Here is a 15,162-nt window from a genome sequence, read left to right as displayed (position 1 = left end):
AAGGATTCTTCAGTATCCTCAATCAATGTGATAAACCATATTAACAAGTTGAAGGAGAAAAACCATGTGATCATCTCAATAGATGCAGAGAAAGCTTTCGACAAAATTCAACACCCATTTATGATAAAAACCCTGCAGAAAGTAGGCATAGAGGGAACTTTCCTCAACATAATAAAGGCCATATATGACAAACCCACAGCCAACATCATCCTCAATGGTGAAAAGCTGAAAGCATTTCTACTAAGATCAGAACAAGGTTGCCCACTCTCACCACTCTTATTCAACATAGTTTTGGAAGTTTTAGCTACAGCAATCAGAAAAGAAAAGGAAATAAAAGGAATCCAAATCGGAAAAGAAGAAGTAAAGCTGTCACTGTTTGCTGATGACATGATACTATACATAGAGAATCCTAAAGATGCTACCAGAAAACTACTAGAGCTAATCAATGAATTTGGTAAAGTAGCAGGATACAAAATTAATGCACAGAAATCTCTGGCATTCCTATACACTAATGACGAAAAATTTGAAAGTGAAATCAAGAAAACACTCCCATTTACCATTGCAACAAAAAGAATAAAATATCTAGGAATAAACCTACCTAAGGAGACAAAAGATCTGTATGCAGAAAATTATAAGACACTGATGAAAGAAATTAAAGATGAAACAAATAGATGGAGAGATATACCATGTTCTTGGATTGGAAGAATCAACATTGTGAAAATGACTCTACTACCCAAAGCAATCTACAGATTCAATGCAATCCCTATGAAACCACCACTGGCGTTTTTCACAGAACTAGAACAAAAAATTTCACAATTTGTATGGAAACACAAAAGACCCCGAATAGCCAAAGCAATCTTGAGAACGAAAAACAGAGCTGGAGGAATCAGGCTCCCTGACTTCAGACTATACTACAAAGCTACAGTAATCAAGACAGTATGGTACTGGCACAAAAGCAGAAAGATAGATCAATGGAACAGGATAGAAATCCCAGAGATAAACCCACACACATATGGTCACCTTATCTTTGATAGAGGAGGCAGGAATGTACAGTGGAGAAAGGACAGCCTCTTCAGTAAGTGGTGCTGGGAAAACTGGACAGGTACATGTAAAAGTATGAGATTAGGTCACTCCCTAACACCATACACCAAAATAAGCTCAAAATGGATTAAAGACTTAAATGTAAGGCCAGAAACTATCAAACTCTTAGAGGAAAACGTAGGCAGAATACTCTATGACATAAATCACAGCAAGATCCTTTTTGACCCACCTCCTAGAGAAATGGAAATAAAAACAAAAATAAACAAATGGGACCTAATGAAACTTAAAAGCTTTTGCACAGCAAAGGAAACCATAAACAAGACTAAAAGACAGCCCTCAGAATGGGAGAATATATTTGCAAATGAAGCAACTGACAAAGGATTAATTTCCAGAATTTACAAGCAGCTCATGCAGCTCAATAACAAAAAACAAACAACCCAATCCAAAAATGGGCAGAAGACCTAAATAGACATTTCTCCAAAGAAGATATACAGACTGCCAACAAACACATGAAAGAATGCTCAACATCATTAATCATTAGAGAAATGCAAATCAAAACTACAATGAGCTATCACCGCACACCGATCAGAATAGCCATCATGAAAAAAATCTACAAACAATAAATGCTGGAGAGGGTGTGGAGAAAAGGGAACACTCCTGCACTGCTGGTGGGAGTGTGAATTGGTACAGCCACTAAGGAGAACAGTATGGAGGTTCCTTAAAAAACTAAAAATAGAACTACCGTATAACCCAGCAATCCCACTACTGGGCATATACCCTGAGAAAACCATAATTCAAAAAGAGTCATGTACCAAAATGTTCATTGCAGCTCTATTTACAGTAGCCCAGAGATGGAAACAACCTAAGTGTCCATCATCGGATGAATGGATAAAGAAGATGTGGCACATATATACAATGGAATATTACTCAGCCATAAGAAGAAACGAAATTGATCTATTTGTAATGAGGTGGATAGACCTAGAGTCTGTAATACAGAGTGAAGTAAGTCAGAAAGAGAAAGACAAATACCATATGCTAACACATATATATGGAATTTAAGAAAAAAAAATGTCATAAAGAACCTAGGGGTAAGACAGGAGTAAAGACACAGACCTACTAGAGAACGGACTTGAGGATATGGGGAGGGGGAAGGGTGAGCTGTGACAAAGCGAGAGAGAGGCATGGACATATATACACTACCAAACGTAAGGTAGATAGCTAGTGAGAAGCAGCCGCATAGCACAGGGATATCAGCTCGGTGCTTTGTGACCGCCTGGAGGGGTAGGATAGGGAGGGTGGGAGGGAGGGAGACACAAGAGGGAAGAGAGATGGGAACATATGTATATGTATAACTGATTCACTTTGTTACAAAGCAGAAACTAACACACCATTGTAAAGCAATTATACCCCAATAAAGATGTAAAAAAAAGAAAAAGAAAGAAAGAAATGAAGGGAAAAAAAAAACCATGTAGTTCTTCTTGAAGTCAACTTAAACAGAAATCTAAGGGTTTTTTAAATTGTACATTTCTCTGTTTGTCCCTATAGATTGTAAGCCCCCAGAGGACCAAAGTGTAATTGTCATCTGTGTTCCCCTAGTTTATTGAGTAGAGTGGAACCAAGGTGTAATATACATTCTGTATGTTCCTCTTAGTCTTCTGCAGGTCATTAAAAGTCAGGTTTTAATTGAATTTCAGAGACTGACAACTGTGACTTATGTTTTGGTGTTCATTCTCTGTTTTTGTAGTATTCATATTTACTAACAAGCCAGCTGGAGTCTCAGCGAATCTACTGGGAAAACAAGATAGTTCGGATAGAGAAGGACACAGCAGAGGAAGTAAGTTTCTGGTCTGGTGACTGCTGAAATGCCACATGCCAGGATAGCCTGATGTTGGGGGGAGAAGGAAGAGTACAGGGAAAAAGGGGTCTCAGAGTCTTCCTTCTTAGTCTCATCTATAGGTAGAGAACTGGTTTACCTCTAAAAAGAAACCTTTGTTACATGTCAGTTAAATCTCAACAAAGCTGGGGGCTCGTAAGGGGTAGGAAAAAGAAAAGATTTGGAATCAGTTGGCTCACCCCAGTAACCTAACTCTACATCAAGTTTCCAGGGAGAAGTAGTAAACACCTGACTTGTCATTATGCTAGAGACTTAGCCCCAGAAGGTCGTATCAGGGAACAAGAAATTGTAGACCACAATGAGAATGAAGTTAGTTGAAAAGAGGAAAAGGAAGAGACAGAAATACGCTATTGCAAATGTAATCAACTAAGCATAATTTAAAAGGAGAAGGGAAGCAGACATATATTCTCACCTAGGATTAGTAAATCAAGAAGATTTTATTGTGTGCTGAGCCCTATACACAATTTTATTTTGTGCTGAGCCCTATACTAAGTTAAGGAAGAAATAAAATACTTGCTACATACCTGAAACAAAAGAAACCTTGGACTTAAAGGCTTGGTATTTTGGGGTTGGGATGTTGTTTGTTAACTTCAATCAGGCTTTCTAGTGCCTTGTGCAATTCCATTTAAAAAATAGAAGTATGTGCATGAGGGTTTGTACTTTCAGTCAGCCAGTTGGTTTGTCATCTTGGGAACAGCTGCTTTGGAGAGCTGAATATGGGCTCCTGAGGCAACAAGACGGTGCTTTGAAACTGAAGGGAATAAAATTAGGCAGAGATGCTGAAGTGGTCACCATGGCACCTTATTAGTCTAGGGCAGTAGTCTTGAAAATTTAACAAAGTAATGCTTTAAAGAAAAGGCCATTCACTACTCGGATGGATAGAAGAGAAAAGTGATGTGATTTTGGTGGAAACCTGGCCCAGAGTGGCCCAGAGCTCCACCTGCTTGGTTTGGCCTTTGGCTCCAGCATGTACAAGGAACCCTGAGGGTTCCAGACCAGGGACTTTGAAAACCAGTGAGCACCTGAGTGTTCGTGTATAAGTAGGGCTCTGGGAACCATTATCAGGACCTAGAGACAGTGTTCATAATTCAGTGATTCTCTTAGTGTTGAGTAAAGGCTTTTAAATGTTTTTAAATGATTGACTTAAATGATTATTTTTAAAGTGATTATTTTAATAACTTTGCGAATCCTCACCAGCAACTGGGCCCTCAGATGGGGGGACTGCAGAGCCGGGTTTGGGGTCACCTCAGTGGTAGCTGGTGTTATCGTGGAGCTTAGCAGGCAGGGCCAAGCTTTCACTTTATGCCAGGCCCATGGGCCCAAGTTTCTGAGTATGCCTACAAATGAGGAGAAATCAGGTTTTTTCATTAAGGCTTAACACCAGCTTTAAAATGATCTTTGGTGAAAAGTTCATGATGAAATTCTTACAGGAACCTTCTAAGCAATGGAAGTGCCTTTCCAGAGGGCCTTCAGGTCACTTGACATACTGTTCTGAATAGGGCTTGATTGGAGTCCACGTGGGAAGGAGGTGCGCCTGATGGCACTCACAAGGCAGAGCAGAGGTCGCTGCCACTTGGTGTCAGGTTTGGGGTTCCCAGGGAGGAGCACTGGCAACTCCATGCAGCCTCACTAATGGGTTTTTCTACGGGCTGTACCACCGTGAGCACCTAAAGTGCTTTGTGCAGACCCTTGAGAGCTAAGCTCAGGATTCTCTCTGCCCTTTAAGACTCTTTAGGATTAACTGCATTCCCTAACACACGCCCATGGAAAGCAAGTCAAGGGGCAGGGAAGCTAAAAATGTGAAACTTGTGTCTACTTTTAGGTAGGGATAAGGTAGAGGCAAGGGCAGCCCTAAATAAAAAGCTCGAAAAGGGTATTTTGTTTTCTAGTAAAAAATGTCACTTATCCGTAAGTTAATTGGTGATGCAAGCCTTTTGTTCCTGCTGCTGTCCTCCTTTTGTCCAGTCCTCTGTCCGTTGGCACCTTCAGCAGTAGAGCACATGCAGGGAGAAACAGTAACCGTGCATTTCACTGGCAGAGATTCTTGGTCATGGGCCTCATATAAAGGTAATGTGGGGGAGGAGAGGAACTGCAGATTGAAATTCACTGCGGACTTCAATTATAATACTATTCCAGTCCCACGATGCCTTAGGTAGTACAATTGCTGTAGTATGTGAGCAGAGTCTGTTCTGGAAAATGAAGCTCATACCCACTTGAAGGTTCATAGTTTTAGTGGGGCCATGTATAAGAGCATAGAGTAGGCCATCAGTACAGGTGCATTCCCCTAAAGATACCTCTTTTCTTTTTAAACCTCTAGCTCCATATAGAAATTGCTCTTTCTGCAGGTGTGGATTGTGAACTGAGTTTGGTGGCTACAACTGGCATTTTTATTAGCATAGGGTAGATGTCAGAGTGTATCACATTTAATATTGTTTTGTGAAACTTTTGTATCAGGGTGTGTGTGTGTGTGTGTGTGTGTGTGTGTGTGTACTAAGTGTTTCTTACTGAGGGCTAATGGTCAGAATTGCTTTTAAAACCACTAATTTAGGACTTCCCTGGTGGCGCAGTAGTTAAGAACCCGCCTGCCAATGCAGGGAACACGGGTTCAAGCCCTGGTCCGAGAAGATCCCACATACTGCGGAGCAACTAAGCTTGTGCACCACAACTGCTGAGCCTGCGCTCTAGAGCTTGCGAGCCACAACTGCTGAGCCTGTGTGCCACAACTACTGAAGCCTACGTGCCTAGAGCCCATGCTTCACAATGAGAGAAGCCACCGCAATGAGAAGCCCGCGCACCGCAACGAAGAGTAGCCCCCGCTCGCCGCAACTAGAGAAAGCCCGCACGCAGCAATGAAGACCCAGTGCAGCCAAAAATAAATTTTAAAAAAACAAACACTAATTTAAGCCATTGTAACATTTGTCTCTAGCAATATCAGAAACCTTTTTGAGGTTACTAGATATTTTTCATCTTGATTTAAACGTGTTTAGCTTATTGTCTTTAGTGACCAAAACAGACAGTTTGGTTCCTTTTGATGGTCATTTCTGTCCTTTCCAATTTCCCTAAACTGACAGGAGTCAGTTTAAGAGAAAATGTCAGAAGGATCTAGTGGTCTTATTTTAAGACAATATTGAGGAGAAAATTAATACCAAATAGAATGATAGCAATTTGAAAGCTATTTTTATTTTTATGACATAGAGGAACTTTTAGAAATCTCTCTTTAATTGCATGTTCTTCCAACTTAATGATGTTGGCTCTAAAGTTAATTTCTACAAAGCAGTTAATTTCTTATTTAAAAAAAGAGGGAGCAGTGCTGTTAGAGACCTGCTAGGCGAGCCGTAGCAAATGTTTAAAAAGAAAGCGGTAAGGGCTTCCCTGGTGGCGCAGTGGTTGAGAGTCCGCCTGCCAATGCAGGGGACGCGGGTTCGTGCCCCGGTCTGGGAAGATCCCACATGCCACGGAGCAGCTGGGCCTGTGAGCCATGGCCGCTGAGCCTGCGCGTCCAGAGCCTGTGCTCCGCAATGGGAGACGCCACAACAGTGAGAGGCCCACATACCGCAAAAAAAAAAAAAAGAAAGCGTTAAAAGTAGTGGCCCTTTTTCTGGCGTGATGGATGTTGCATGCATCACGGATCTCTGCTAAGAGTTTAAATCTTGCCAAGAGGTCAGTTTTCCTTTGCTATAGAGCTTTGGCCTCCCATATAGTGCAGAGAGAGTTTTAGAACTTGGCTTTGGACCCAGACTTGGGGGTCCAATCTTGGACCCATGTCACTCGAGCTGGGTGACCTTGGAGTGTATTGCCTCACCTTTCTCTAAGCCTCAGTTTCTGTAAAAAGTTTACATACCTAAGTCATAGGCTTGTTATAAACAATAAATGAGATACTACCTATAAAACACCTAGCCAGGACCTGGGCCATAGGATTTAAATTCTCAATCACTTCTGTTCCTATTATTATTATTACCTCACGATCCACCTGTCTTCCTGTGTCCTTAGACAAGTGGAGTTGAGGTGTTTCCCAAGTCTGTAGATCTTAACACCTGTGTGAATCCAGTGTCTACATAACTAGACTTCCACAGACTCCTTGCTAGGATTGCTGCCATCTGACACATAATACACCAGAATTTTTAATTTCTCTTAAGTTTTTAAGACAATGTAATTTGAATTCTCTCTGTAAATTGCCTTTATATAAACTCAAAATAAGAACTGCTTATGTTCCATATGGCTTCACAGTACATGAGAAAATTAATAGTGAAATTGGATGGAAAAAAGCACCAAACAGAATCACCTGTTACAAGTAACTTCAGATTATTTGGATAATACAATTGTAACTTAAAAGCATGGATTTGAACTGCACAGGTCCACTTATATGTGGATTGTTTTCAGTGGATACCTGCTACAGTACTGCAGGATCCGCAAATGGTTGAATCCACAGATGCAGAACCATGGATACGGAGGGCCGACAATAAAGTTATACTCAGACTTTCGACTTCAAGGAGGGTCGAGACCACACATTGTTCAAGGGTCAAGTGTAACTTTTAGAATATGATCTCAAGAGTTAAAAAACTGGTCAGTTAAGAATTGGAGATTCTGCCCTTCTACACTGTTGATGGGAATGTAAATTGGTGCAGTCACTATGGAAGACAGTATGGAGGTTCCTTAAAAAACTAAAAACAGAACTGCCATATGATCCTACAATCCCACTCCTGGGCATATATTCAGAAAAGATGAAAACTAATTTGAAAAGAAAAATGCACCCCAGTGTCCATAGCAGCACTGTTTACAATAGCTAAGACATGGAAGAAACCTAAATGTCCATCCACAGATAAATGGGTAAAGAAGATGTGGTATATATATGCAGTGGAATATTACTCAGCCATAAAAAAGAATGAAATAATGCCATTTGCAGCAACATGGATGGACCTAGAGATTATCAAACTAAATGAAGTAAGTCAGACAGAAAGACAAATATTACATGATATCACTTATATCCAAATCTAAAAAATAATACAAATGAATCTATTTACAAAACAGAAACAGACTCACAGACATAGAAAACAAACTTATGTTTACCAAAGGGGAAAGAAGGGCAGTATGAGATTAACAGATACTACTATATATGAAATAGAAAGCAACAAGGATTTACTGTATAACACAGGGAACAATATTTACTGTATAACACAGGGAACAATACTCAATGTCTTGTAATAACCTATAATGGAAATAATCTGAAATATATATATATGAATCACTTTGCTGTAAACCTGAAACTAACACAATATTACACAATATCATCAGCTACACTTCAATTTAAAAACAAAGATTGGGAGGTTCTGGTCTGGCCTCTGATAAATCATCTCATGCTCTACAGCCTGAAGCTCGCTCTTTACCTTCTGGCAGTTTCACTCAACATTCAGTAGCTCTTGACCCTCTTGATCCTGGTTTAGAGAAATGGTAAGAAAAAAAAGGATTTCTGAAAATTTTTATTCCTATTGCAGAAATTCTTTCAGATAATGGTCTCACCTTTTCCAAATTTGGTTTGTCAAAGTTAAAGACAGGTAATTGGGGAAAAAAATTGTGATGTTAGCCCCAAAGGCCACACAGCTTTGTGAAGTGAAACTGATCTCTGTTTGCTCTTTCAGATTAACAACATGAAGACCAAATTTAAAGAAACAATTGAGAAATGTGATAATTTGGAGCACAGACTAAATGATCTCCTGAAAGAAAAGCAGTCTGTGGAAAGAAAGTAGGTATAACTGGCCTGTTCTTTTAATTAGCTTTTTTATTGTAACAGGTTCCATAAACAGATAATCTCCTTTATACCCATGGACACACTCTCATTGTCAAGTGTGTATCACCAGGTTTTCAGGGCTCTCCCCATATATGGAGCAAACCTACTGTGACTTCCTGTTTACTAAAAAATTCAGTGTTTCACGCCAGATGGATGCCATGTGGAATGCAGGACGCTCTCCTGATGTCTGTGCTCATGCTACATGCAAGTATCTTCCATTTTGGCCTGTAGAAAGCAACTTCCTTGTGCCCAGAGCATCTCTGAGCCATGGTGGCTGAGAAATGGCAGTTAGGAAGGAGATTTACGTTTAAGCTGAAGATGGCATGTGTTCTGGCCTTGGTCGGGAATTACAGGCCAAAAATGTTGAACGTGGAGCAAAAAATTCATCAACAACACGGCAAGAACAGACTCTACTAGTGTTATTTGGGAAGATAATTGCTGCTGATTGAAACTGCCTTTCTAGTTTAAGTTATACTCACAAAAATAATTGGATTTTTTTACTCCAGACAAATGGATAAAAAATAAATTTAAGGGGGATAATTGTCCCTTAAGTTTTTTTTTTTTTTAATCTTGGGATAAATTTAGTTTTACAAAAAGGTTGCAAAGATAGTGCAAAGAATTCCCGTATACCTTTCACCTGTTCTCCCTCACTGCAAATAGGTGGATATTTTTAGTCATTTGTGTGGGGGGATTGGGGGGTAAAATCCATGTAACGTAGATTCTGCCGTTTTAAGTATGCAGCTCACAGTGTTGTGCAGCTGTGACCACTGTATGGTTCCAGAATTTTTTATCACCCCAAAAGAAACTCTTCAGCAAAGGTGTTTTTTGGTTTGTTTTTGTTTGTTTGTTTGTTTTTGGGTGTTTTTTTTGCGTTGTGCGGGCCTCTCACTGTTGTGGCCTCTCCCGTTGCGGAGCACAGGCTCCGGACGCGCATGCTTAGCGGCCATGGCTCACGGGCTTAGTTGCTCCGCGGCATGTGGGATCTTCCCGGACCAGGGCACGAACCCGTGTCCCCTGCATCGGCAGGCTGACTCTCAACCACTGCACCACCAGGGAAGCCCCCTGCAAAGGTGTTTTTTAACTGCTGTGAAAACAACACTACATTAATAGAAATACAAATCAAAAATTCTCCTATACTTTCAGCACCCTAACAAATTGAACTGTTCCAAAGAATTTAAAAATTAAAACTGTAAGTTTTCTTTCACCCCCAAATCCGGCTATCTAGAGGTAACCATTATTAATGGTACCAGTGAATCTTTGTTGTTCTCGGTCTTTTGCAGTATCTGTGTAAACCTCTCATATACATCTTTTTTCTACAAAACTTGAATAATATTAGGTATTCTATTTGGTAAAATATTCTGTTTTGGAGTTTTTTTGTTTTTTGGGTTTTTTTGTACTGGCATATCTAGATCTATTCTGATCTTTGTAACATCATATGAAGGTCCCATAATAATTTTAACCAGTTCCCCTTGAAGGACATGTAAGTTGTTTCAAGTCTCACACTACTATGAACAATGTTGCAATAAGCATCTTTCTGCATTTGTCATTTAGTGCAGTCCTGAGTATATTTACTTTATAGGATAAATCCCTGGAAGTAGAATAGCTATGTGAAAGGGCAGGTGAAATTTTGATTTTCATAGATGGTGTCAAGTTGACTTCCAAGGAGTTTGTGCCAGTTCACACTGTAGTACCAGCGTGTGGGAGTACCCGCTTTTCCCACATCTGAGCTCTTTGGCATTCTGATACATAAAAATGGTATCTCAAGTGGTGTTTTGTCATTCTTTACTTGTGAGTAAGATTGAGCATCAGTAAGGCACTCCCTATTCTTGCAAACTCTTCTCCAGCAAATGCAGTTGAGATCAGAGTACTTGACTCTTTAAGAATGTCACTTTTCTTCATAACTTCTTTATCACAGCTATCATCTCTTAAGCCACCCATGTAAACAAAACAGAGAAGCAGTAGAAATTTTACCATGAATCACAGAATAGTTTCTGCTATTGAAAATTTTCTGATCCTTTAAAAAAACAAAAAATGTCCTGAGGCTACACTTGAGTTAACTAGAGCAAAATTCTTGTTTTAGGTAGCTGTTGCAATGGCAGCAAACCAGTCCCCCTGGCCATGGGAGGGCGGGGTCTGCCCTAAATGGCTTCTGAGGTCATGGCTCCTCTGTTCAATCCCAGAGCAGAAAGGGGACTGCGTCAGCAAATGAAAAACGTGCTTTGTCTTCCTTTGTTTTGTAAAAGGTGTACTCAGCTAAACACGAAAGTGGCCAAACTCACCACAGAGCTCAAAGAGGAGCAGGAAATGAACAAGTGTTTGCGAGCCAACCAAGTCCTCCTGCAGAACAAGCTGAAGGAAGAGGAGAGGGTGTTAAAGGAGACCTGCGACCAGAAGGACCTGCAGATCACTGAGATCCAGGAGCAGCTGCGGGACGTCATGTTCTACCTGGAGACGCAGCAGAAGATCAACCACCTGCCCGCTGAGACCCGGCAGGAAATCCAGGAGGGACAGATCAACATTGCCATGGCCTCGGCCTCAAGCCCCCCGTCTTCGGGGGGCAGCGGGAAGCTGTCCTCCAGGAAGGGCCGCAGCAAGAGGGGCAAGTGACCTTCAGAAAAACACATGTCCTTGAGACTGTTCTCCCTGGCACAGCAAGGGTGTGCTGGGGCCTTCAGCTGAATGTGAGGGTGGACCCTGAATAAGTATAAGTGAAGATCAAGCCGCAGTTGTTCGGATCTTTCATTTGCTACCGTGTGGTGTAACGAACGTTAGAGGGCTGACAGCTAGTAGAGCTGAGGGAAATGGGCAGTGTTTTCAAAGGTGGCTGCTTTTTTCAACCGTAATAGTTCACTGACCTCAGACGTTCTAATGACCGTTTTGCCTTCCTACTTGATAGATGCCCCAACTCTGCTGTGCATTTTTCTGTTGTATTTATTGAGTTGGTGTATTAGACGTTCAGTTCTGGAATCACTTTAAGAGGTAGAATTTTTTTGTGTCCCCCTCAAAGGTAACCTTAAAGCACCAAACCTGCCTGAGGTCATCGCAGCCGCTTGAGAGAGAGGTTCTCCATGGCCACTGAGGATTTATGAAAATTCCCTAGCATTAGCATTGGCATCCCTCCCTGCCTCCAGGGAATTGAATAATTGGTCAAATGTTACATGAAAAGAGGCTGGGTCTGTAAACCTGGCACTGGCTTGTCACCAGCAGCCATCTCCTCTTGCTCCAGGCCTAGCCAGGAAAAACAAACAGCCCCGAGCAGACTGAGTGGACCCAGTGTAGGAAAAATGGTGATGTCCCCACTTTGTTTATTTTTGATGCCTCCACAGCTCATTATGTACCTCAGAGAAGGAGGCTAAATGTTTGCTCTGAGACTCAAATCTCAGAATGGATTTCCTAGCATCCAGCAAGAATAAGCAGGCAGATTTATCATCCACGTGAAAAGGCAGAGTGAGGCCTCTGACTGGCTGGCTGTATTTTGCTGGGATCAGTATTTTCTGAGTGTTTACAAAAGATTGGGCTGCGTGTTCAGGTTGCGGCTAAAGGGAGCTTGGGCAGATTTTCAATTATGCCTTCAAGGCATATCCAAAAGGCTGCGGCTAAATCCAAAAATTAGAATTTTAACAGAGGCCCCTTTAAAACAGTCATGTAATGCTTGTGTGGGCCAACAGAGGGGCTGTGTACTTTTTCTAGAAACAGAAATGTCCAAAAAAAAAAATCGTAATGTGTGGAAATTAAGCAAAATTAAAGTAAGACCCGTGTTGGAATTTCGCTTCCAAAAGAGGTAGCTGGGTAGGTTAACAAGACATAGTGTTAACAAATTAACACTATGGGTTTTCTTTCCTGTGTTTATAATTAGCCAAGGTTTTCAAATTATCACACTTCAGAATTGGTTCTTAGCCTACGATTAGGCTGCATCCTCTTTGACCTAAACATTTTGCACGTTATTTGTTCGCACACCAACTGTCTCGCTAATCACCATCCACTTCTGTGGGATGTGCCGCAGCATTTCCCAAAGAACCTTCCCTGTAACTTTGCAACATGAATGTACTCAGACATTCTCAAATTTTTCTTAGGGCAAACCAACTCCATAAGTCCCCCTTGCACTTATATATACAGATATCCTAAAGCAAGAGTGGGAATGGGAAGCTAACTTCTCTTTCCTATAGAGATTCTATTTTATTTAAAATCTATTTTTACACTAGTTAGAATCCTGCTTTTTTTGGCCAAGTACTCGTCTTGCATGTCTGACCTTGCAGAAGCTGGGGTGGATCGCAGCATACTAATTAAGAGAATTAGAAGTAGTTGACAAGCTTGCTTGCCCATTTCTCTGCGATCACCTCCACCAAGCAGCCTACCACCAGCTGGGAGAACAGAGATTTTCAGTATAGATGGGATAAATGCTCTGAAAGGCTGTGCCCAGAGGAATGAGCAAATAGGCAAACGTTTCCAAACTACTTGAAGGTTTAAAAAAATGTTCCAGAAAAACTTGTCAAGCTATGTAAAGAAAATGTTTTATTAAACCGGTCAACGAGTCATGTTTGAATTTGACAAAATTACATAAGGTAGAAGCTGTTAGTGTTTCCTACAGGATGGAAATGAACCACTTAATGTATCCATACTACCTTGAACAATGGAATTGCATTAAAATAACCAAACTTTGATTCTGCCCCGTGTGAAATCTGTGTCTCTCTGGTTGACATTTGCTTGGAGCTTGTACCTGAATAATCTAAGAAAAAGTAGCTGAACCAGGTACAGAATAGGGAAAATCCTCTGAATTTGGAAGCTTGGGTTAGGAGAAGACCCAGGCACACAATTCTTTTGCAAACTAAAAGCAGTCAATTTCTACACCTGAGACTTTTTTCCAGGCCCTACACCGAGCTGAGGTGGTTTTATTTTTGGAAACTGTCATAAATGTGACTTGTTAAGGATCCACCATGTAAGAAAAAGCACTGAAGCAACTCCCCGCTCCTGCTTGCGCAGTGAAGTTGTCCTCATCAGAAGGGCTGAGAAAGTGATTTAAACAGCCAGTAGAATATGGAGAACTTGGCAAATCACAAATGAACAACCTTCTGTCATCACTTGGAAACCCCTCTCCTAGTGCAGTCGGGATACACAAGCTACAAATATACTATCCATAAGATTTGGCTGCTCTGCACGATGCCACGTTGCTTGGGCTGGTGGCAGATTTTAGTTTGTTGTGATAAAGTCCATGGGCTTATCTAAAAATGGAAAGTCACTTTTAAAACATTTGAGGAAAGCTATTTTGTTTTCTCCAAGATAAAGCTGATTTATGCCGTGGTCATTCTGCTGTGTTACTTGTTGGCAATAGAAGGGAAATTTTTCAGGAATTTCTTAAGACCCAGCTCCTGCTCTTCAGTGGTGCTGGGGGACATCTCAACTACCCAGAGACCTGGCCAACACCTGAAGCAAGTTTAGGAAGGCACCAAGTGTTCTCTGGCAGGCCTCTGCTGCTGGCCAGTCTTCATTCTTGCTCGTGAAAATTCCTGAAACGGGAGTCCTAGAATTCTGTGCAGTGGCTACACCAACAGATGTGGCTTTTAAAGTTAAAATTTTTAAATGACAGAGTGAAGTCGTAATAGGGAGAAAAGCCTTTCCCTTTAGGAACCCTGAGTTTTACCCCAGAGCCAAAGCCGAGTGTCTCCTCTGTGATGTGAAGTTGATTTCCTCCCCGCAAATGCAGTGCTGAGGTCAGCCTGCGGCGTGCAAAAAACATTCTTTGCATTTGTGCATTAGGAGACTTCAGGGAAGTTATATAAGACTTATTTTTTACTTTTTTTGTGGGGGACGGGGAGTGTGGTCTCTTTATCCTGATCAATGTCATAATCAACTCCTTTACATCCTCTTTGTATTTTTTAAAGGTAGTGGTAACCATTTACCACTTGATGGTAACCCTTCTTCTTGCATCCCTGAAACTCACGTGCCCTCCCTGGAATGCTGTCATTTACGATAGCAGTTTCTATCCGACATGAATTTTGAAAGCTGTACTTCCAGAGGCCAAAACTATTTTAGCATCCTTTTAGCAGCTAGTATGCTCTTCATGAACATTGAGTGTTCTCTCACTGTGATTCTGAAAGCTTACAAGAGCCCGAAAGGGGCTCTGCAGTTGGTTTTTTAATCTGGATTTTGAATTCTTACTGCATTAAAGAAGCCCAGGAAGAGATGAACAATCCGTTGTCTTATACAGGATGACTGTGGTCTTTGGGGCCTAATACTGAACTGCTTCGGGTCAGAAACTTCTCACTGGAATCGGCTGCAAAATGTAGTTTTGGTACTTGGCACGGAGCTGCGCTGGTGCGGATAACATTTGTTACTCCAAGGCTGATGACCAAGCACACGACGTGAACTAAAGAAGCTTTGCTTCTTTTCAGACCCTGTTCTAAATCCCCTGACCCAAAACTCCTTTCAGATCCAGCCTCTCGAA

The 15,162-nt window shown here is 41.2% G+C and overlaps 1 protein-coding gene across 4 annotated transcripts in view; it reads left to right on the top strand.

The window, feature by feature from the left end:
- BRAP (BRCA1 associated protein) overlaps positions 1–13,381 on the top strand; it is a 37,566-nt gene extending 24,185 nt beyond the window's left edge. For 2 of the 4 annotated variants that reach the window (XM_022597855.3, XM_022597856.3), the window contains 3 exons: positions 2,786–2,875; positions 8,572–8,675; positions 10,964–13,381. In XM_022597855.3, the coding sequence (XP_022453563.1) occupies positions 2,786–2,875; positions 8,572–8,675; positions 10,964–11,327 (558 nt within the window). In that variant the 3' untranslated portion in view covers positions 11,328–13,381. The remainder of the gene's footprint in view (positions 1–2,785; positions 2,876–8,571; positions 8,676–10,963) is intronic. The other 2 variants (XM_089894497.1, XM_022597857.3) reach the window with 2 other exon arrangements.
- Positions 13,382–15,162: the final 1,781 nt, after the last annotated feature.

Source organism: Delphinapterus leucas, chromosome 14 (genome assembly GCF_059928025.1).
Source record: "Delphinapterus leucas isolate spDelLeu-1000000601 "Yukka" chromosome 14, BTC_Dleu_Yukka2, whole genome shotgun sequence".
Classification (NCBI taxonomy): Eukaryota; Metazoa; Chordata; class Mammalia; order Artiodactyla; family Monodontidae; genus Delphinapterus; species Delphinapterus leucas.
Note: the sequence above shows the minus strand (reverse complement) of the source record. Positions and strands in the feature narration are given on the sequence as shown.